Below are 6,897 nucleotides of genomic sequence, written 5' to 3' on the forward strand. Positions count from 1 at the left end.
CCCCCAAGGGGAAGGGGCATCCTGGCAGCATAGGGCTAGGCAGGCCACTGTGCATCTGGCAACTGCCAGTTTGTAAACAGTGCCCTCGCTTTGGGCAGAGCAGGGCCACCCCTGCCATGGCATGCCCCATTGCCTCTGGCTGGCCCCTCGCTCTGGGGACTGACCTCCCCGCGCCATGCTCCATTACCTCCATGGGGGCCCACAAATATGTTTGGCACTGGGCCCACAAAAGGTTAATCCAGCCCTGCCAAGGAGCACTTCTAATCCCACCCTACCTAGCTGATTGATAGGATAATAAGGTACTGTCTCCTTCACTTGGCTGACATTCCCAGTCTTCACCTTCTCTTTTGCTGACCCATATATATTGAAAAGCCTCCAACAAAAACCCATCTAACTATGCTGCGAGACCTACAAGACACCTGCTGGCCCATTGTCACTGGCAAGCCATGACTCACATTCATTGTACTAAGTCAGTAACTTACTGTTGCCTCCTAACAACCCTACTCCCCAAAACAACTCTAATTTTTTGATCCACTTTTCTAACACATGGTCCATTCTTTGTGGGGGTAAGGACTATCTTTAGGAGTGTGTAGTCTTTCCTTCCCCTCCCCCCACAACTTAGTACAATACCTCCCCTCCACCCTGTGGCATCCCTGAAGCCAAATGACCATTAAATATCACATTTGCCAAAAGCAAAAAAAACAATAACAAACCACACCACCAGCAGTTAGTTATCAGCAAGCATAAGATCTTGCTTTTGGCAGTAGTAGCATCTCTCAATGGATCGCGCGGGGGTGAAGAAGAAGAGAAGGGAGGAGACAGAAAGCACTAAATGCCACTGGGGCTAAAACTATCCCCCACCCAACTCAAATTTCCAGCCAACAACGGTAGTGCAGTCATGGGTTTTCAATACAAGTGAATCTGCAAATACTGAAAATATACATGAAACAAGTAAATAGCAGAATAGAGGGAGACTGTGCTTTGGTAGCTGCTGCCAAATGTTCTGGTTTGCTACTGGGAGACAGAGCCTTGCAGCAATCTCCAGGTCCAGCATGCCATACATGAGGCCTTGGTCCCAAGGTACTCCAGAATTAGGGTTCCCCAAAAAACAGACCAGTGGTTAGATCAAGAAGGCATGATGGGATCAGAGAGCTCTACTCTTGCGCACTTCTAGGAAATCAAATACAGAAAGGAAAAAAAAAAAAAACCCAACGAAAAAGAAAAACTGCTACTCTAAAAATGCTTCAAGTGGGCCTTGGAGCATGAGTTGGGGGATTCTTGTCATATAGACTGAAGTCTCTTTAGATTAGTGGATATTGGGTCTGGACAGTAGCATAAAGGAGTTTTGCTCAAAAACAAGAACCCCAGTTTATTTTGCAGCATTTCAAACTGGGCAGGTTTAGCTTATAGTGAGTCTTGGCAGTCCTTGTTCAAACTCTGTTCTATTTGAAAAAGCAGACATTAAGATAATCTTAATCCTTTGCCTGTTTATAAAAGTGATGACTGAGCAACAAACTGTGGACCAGTTCCCCTATGTAAACACATATTTCTATTACCCTACTGTTACACACACACACACACGTGTGCGCAAATGCATCTGTGCCTCAGTCTAAATTACATATGTGTGTGTACACACACACACACTTATGAGAGTAGGGTCTTCATCCCATTTACAGCTTCTGGGAGCTACTGCAATACAAGTATCATCTTTGCTATTTTATGTACCAATGGTGGCCATTAGTGTGCTCTACACCATTTTCTTCAAACATAACACTATATTTTGGACAGGATCCCAAGTCCTCACAAGTTAATATGATGCCAACATACCTTGTTAAAGAGACTGCAGCCTCACCCCCTCTACTCCCATCAAAAATATGATTTGGGAAGGCTCTGTGCAGAACCTTATTTGGAGGCATTTTAAAATCCAAACCTTCCCTTTTCACCCACCCCACCCCCCCCCCGACTGACCCTATTTTAATAATAAATTCCATGCTGAATTGTACAGCTGGATACTCAGTTCTTTGGCTGATCTTAATAGTTGCATTCAAAGTTACTCTATGTGAGACATATTTAGAAAAGATATTTATACCTGGTATTGATACTCTTTCAAGTACTCTTTTAATCTTGTTGGTAAAGGCAGTTCCAAGATCTTATTTGTACATTTGTTTATAGTTATTCTACAGCGATGTTGCAAAGATGGAGTTGAAGTATATAGAGGTTTGTTCAAATAAAGATGCACTGTTCCATTTGATGGAGTTTCAGGCCCAGTTTTTCTATCCTTGCATGTAAGAACGTAGTATTCAATCAAATGGACCACACTATCAAATTGTTTAAGCCGAGATCTGACACACACAATGGAGTCCAGTCTGAATTTGCCGTCTTGATACTCGATACGCAGATTGGTTGGTCCAGCTGATGTTTTTACTGAGATAGTCAGTAGGTACTCCGAATGGGAGCTGTCTCTAACCAAGAAAGTACCTTCAGGAGTATCCTGTAATCTCTCTTTGGCTTCAGCAACATTCATACTGCCCCAGTACCACCCTGTTAGAAGAGGGAGAAGGTTGGTTGTTGTTTTTTCTCCACACAAAAATTGCAAAAAGTTTTTATAGTATCTTATTTCCTTTATCACTAGAAAAAGTACTATAACTTGCCAAGAAGCAAGCATCGTAGAATGTCTATTAAATATTTAATTTAGTTTATTGTACAATGTGTCATCCTGACCCTGTCAGGTCACTATTTCCATGTGTATTCCTGTGTGAATAAGTATTAGATTTCAAAATTTGCTGACAACTATGGGGGAAACCATCATATACCATCCTGTGTACAACATCCCAAATAAGTTCATATCAAACTACATAAATGCTTGAAGTCAAGAATGATCCTACTTTTAATAATTCTGGTTAGCTTATTAGTCAAATGATATCTGTATTAATTAGAAATAAGACAGTACAAGTAAGAGGAAATCCATGTTGAGAAACAAGGCTTCCATTCTGGCAGTCTAATGAAGATAAAAATCTTGCATTTTGTAATGCCTTTGATTGTCCTGTGACCTACAAGTATCCTTCACTTTAAAAAACAATAATTTCTACAGCTGTATGATGAGCTATTTTTCCTTTTCCACATTTGAGTGATATAAATATAACTGAAGAGGTTTTTAAAAAAAGTGCATGGGAATTTCAGAGGGCTAAGCTAAACTCTTCTGGACTTTGGGAAATTCAAGTTTGATACTATTTTTAACCATTTATTTTTCCCTGGACAGTAATTCTGAATTCCATCTGGGATAACAATGCAATTTAAGTGTTTCATGATTTTATTAAGGCTTAATTTTTATATATAAAGTGAAGCGATCTTTAACAAAAAAGATGGTTGTCACAGAGAATTTGTAAGAGTAGTTTTTCCACCAGATACCATCTTTCCAAAACAGGCAACTTGAAGTTAGAGGATTTTTTAAAAAAAGTTTTCTATTTATTTTTAAAATAGAAACCCAGTAATCTACAATTGGATTAGTTTCCTCCCCCGTTCATTGCTGCGTACAGAACTGAGGTTTTGTCTCTTCCTTCTCCTCTACCTAAAGACAGAGAGATAAGAAACAAAGCCCCCGCCCCGAGCTGGTTTCTAAGAAGCAGTCACCGCAGCAAAACAAAACAAAAAAATTTTTACGAGCAGTTAAAAGCGACGTGGTTCCAGGGCGCGCAGCGCTGGGTGACCCAATGGCGAGCGGATCAGCACGAAATTGCTACAAATCGCTAGTCCGCCCGCAGCCCGAGGGAAGGGAGCCTGGGCAAGGCGACTCCTCGCGAGTCTCCCGCGCCCCGCCATCTGGCGCAGAGGCTGATCGGGCCGGGGCTAGCCGGAGGAAGCGGCATCTCTGCCCGCGGAGTCGGAGGGGAGGGCAGCGAAGCCAGCCCCCGCCAAGATGGGGATGTGACCCAGCCTTTGGGCTAGTAGGCAGCTTATCTGCCACTGAGGGAGATACGGGACGCTCCCACCGGCCGGCCGCCTGCCCAGACTCCCGGGGAAGCAAGCCCGGCTCTGCAAGGGGCAGCGATAGGTTGAGGCACCTCCACGCCGCGGCTACCTCCGCCTCCCCAGGCGGCAGACAAGTGCCCCGGGGCCAAGCCCTGCGGTCGCCCGGCTCAGCCGCGATGCATGTGCCCGGCCGATTCCCCGGGAAAAGCGCTTGTCCCCCCCGCCTCGCTCGCTCGCTCACCTGCCCGCCTCAGCTCCTCCATGGCCGCGGCCAGGCGCTCCGCCGCCGCCCTCTCGGTCACCTCAGCCCCGGGACCCCGCCACTCGGCCCCGGCCCGCTCCGCACCATCCGAGGACTCGGAAGAGCGCAGAGTCATTTGCGGGGAGGCAGAAGTCACCCGCCGGTGACAGCCCGGGAAGACTCCGCTCCAGCCCCGCGGCGCCCGGCTCTCAGCACCGCTCGGACATGCCCCTTGCCCGGGGCGCCCGGCCGCGCTCGCCCGCCGCAGCCTGCAAGCGGAGAGGAGAGCGAGATTTACCGCCGAGCCCCAGCCCGCGCTTCCCCGCGCCCGCTTCCCGAGTGCCGGAGCGACCTCGGCCCGCGCCCAGCAGGGGAAGGAGCCGCCCGCAGGCAAACGGGGCAGCCCCCCACTCGGCGCGGAGACTCACCTCCCGCCGGGCGGCGGACCTGGCTAGGAGCCCCGGGGGCGCAGCTCGAGCCGAGGGGCCGAGTCCGCAGCGCGGGGAAGGAGCGGAGGGGCCGCCTCGCTCCAGCCAGGGCGCCGCCGCCGTTGCTGCTGTCGAGGAACACGCGGCCCCGCCAACAAAACCGCCTGGCGCGGCCGGAGCCGGGCGGCCGCAGAGGAAGGCGTCCGGGGAACCGAGCCCGGCTCTTACCTTCGCCTCACCAGCGTCCCTGGGTCAGTAGCCGGGCGGGGGGACTTGGAGACAAGCAGCCAGGTGGGGGCCGCCAGGCGGGCTCGGGGGGGGGGGGCAAGCAGGTTACTCTTATCCTCTGGGCTGTTACTGCGCAGAGCAGGCGGCGCCCCGCCGGGCAGGGCCCCCAGGGCGAACCGCGCGCGCGGAAGCGGGAGGCGGACGGGGAGCCCCTCTCTGCCGCGCCGCACCGCGCAGGCCTCTGCGAAGGGGAGCTGGCTCGTGCCGCCCCCGGGCAGCGCGGGGCCGCGTGCACGTATTCAGCCCAGGGCGCCCCCCGCCTCCCCGCGCTGGTGACTGCACAGGCTGCTTTCCAGGAACTTTCCAGGAACCGCATCATGTGACAGCGCCAGCTCTGGCGCCTCCGCGCTGAAGGGGAGTCGGGCCGGAGCTGCCGCCGCTGCCGCCGCCGCCGCTGCCAGGCGTGGAGCAGCCCCAGCAGCCGCCCCTCCCACCCCGCAGGGCCGGGAGGGGACACACCCGGCTGGGGTACGACGCGGACCCTTCTGGGCCGTGCTAGGGGCCGGGGCCGGCCTCCCAAGGCTAGTGAATCCTCCCTACCCCGGCGCATCGCTGCTCTGCGGAGCCCCGTCCTCGGGCCCACGCGGTCGGGGGCGCGGCCGGAGGTCGAGGAGGATAGGCTGGGGTCGGCGGGCGAGGCAGCGCGTCAGGCGGCTGCTGTGATCGCCGTGTGGCTGGCGGACGCAGCCCAGGGCCAGGTGCCGCTGTAGGGTCGAGCCGCCCTCCCACGCCGTCTGCCCCAGCGTCGCATGGCCGGCTGCAGCCCACACATACTAGCTATTCCCTCTGTCCCTGGGCTGATTGACCCAGGAAACCCTCTTCTCCGCCCGGCGCAGTCCTTGCTTTTCGGGATACAAAACAGGGTCCCTCCTCAAGAGCCGGGTGGCGCTTCTGGAGAGACTCCCGCAGCAAGCGGGTCGCCCTCACCTGTGGGGAACCTCGCCCTGCCTGCACGCCTCAGGAGTTGGGCGTCCCAGCCTCTCTGTACGCTTGATGTTGCTTCTTTTTCCCAGGGAAAGTCGGGACTCGGGAGCTGTAGCGGCACCTGAGCCTTCCTTGCGCAGTAATAAAAGTGCTCCGGCGTTTCCTTTGGGGAAATCAGTCTCAGGCCCATGAGGTGCTTAAAGGGGCACTGCCAAGAGTTACAGAGTAGCAGCGTGTTAGTCTGTATCTGCAAAAAGAAAAGGAGTACTTGTGGCATCTTAGAGACTAGCAAATTTATTTGAGCATCAGAGATAGCCACGTGGGGCAGGCCCGTCTCCCCTGGGACCTGGAAGCTGGCACTGGTGTCTGTGATGCTCAAATAAATTTGTTAGTCCCTAAGGTGCCACAAGTACTCCTTTTCTTTTTGCCAAGAGTTAGCAACTCTTTATACAGATGTTTTTATAGTTGAAACTCCTGCCCCCACACATCCAGACACTAAAATATCTCATTATTACAACCATCTACTAGGCTGTTATTCCATTTTTATATAATCTGTAAACTGCTTTTGGTGGGGCTCACAAAAATGGTGCATTGTAGTCCTTCCCCTGGCTTTGCATTAGCTCCTAAGTAACCAACACCCTTCAGCATTGCTCAGGGCTGTTGATGTTTTGGTAGGAGGCTTGTAAGGATTAGATTTTTGCCTGGAAATGTTGATAAATGTGGATTTCTCTGGACAGACACCTGTGAAAAATATTTCCGTTGATAATAACTGAAATTTACAGATAGGCAAAGTAAGAAAAATGCTGCTTGATAACTTTTTATAGTTTGATTTAAGGGTATTTAGTTTGTATATTTTGATGTGAGTTGACAGCTAGTGTTTTAACAGTTATAACTTTATGTCTCAACATCTACTGTCATTGAATAATTATTATTGAACCCCCCTATTGTCTGATCCACCATAATTTCTGACTGCTCTGAACATTTAAAATTGATAAAAATAGAAAAATTATGCTTAAAAATAAAAATTATCTGTCAAAATTATAAAAT

At 50.9% G+C, this 6,897-nt stretch overlaps 1 protein-coding gene across 2 annotated transcripts; it reads right to left on the reverse strand.

Annotated features, from left to right (window-relative positions):
• Window positions 1-358: 358 nt before the first annotated feature.
• Window positions 359-5,554, reverse strand: SOCS2 (suppressor of cytokine signaling 2). Of its 2 annotated transcripts, none has more exons than XM_073327551.2 (3): window positions 5,467-5,554; window positions 4,211-4,479; window positions 359-2,541 (listed from the first exon to the last, which is right to left on the reverse strand). In XM_073327551.2, exons 2-3 carry the CDS (start codon window positions 4,344-4,346, stop codon window positions 2,084-2,086), a joined length of 594 nt encoding a protein of 197 aa, XP_073183652.1. In that variant the 5' UTR covers window positions 4,347-4,479; window positions 5,467-5,554; the 3' UTR covers window positions 359-2,083. The 2 variants fall into 2 exon arrangements, with proteins under 2 accessions (XP_073183652.1, XP_073183651.1); XM_073327550.2 differs by lacking the exon at window positions 5,467-5,554 and adding an exon at window positions 4,867-5,161.
• Between the last annotated feature and the right edge of the window lie 1,343 nt (window positions 5,555-6,897).

Source organism: Lepidochelys kempii, chromosome 1, assembly GCF_965140285.1.
Source record: "Lepidochelys kempii isolate rLepKem1 chromosome 1, rLepKem1.hap1, whole genome shotgun sequence".
Taxonomy (NCBI): domain Eukaryota; kingdom Metazoa; phylum Chordata; order Testudines; family Cheloniidae; genus Lepidochelys; species Lepidochelys kempii.

Excerpts from the sequence above, each read along its gene's own strand:
- SOCS2 (XM_073327551.2), bottom strand. The coding sequence starts at position 4,346 with ATGACTCTGCGCTCTTCCGAGTCCTCGGATGGTGCGGAGCGGGCCGGG. Across the intron at positions 2,542-4,210 it reads GGAGGAGCTGAGGCGGGCAG|GGTGGTACTGGGGCAGTATG; the intron begins GTGAGCGAGCGA and ends CTCTTCTAACAG.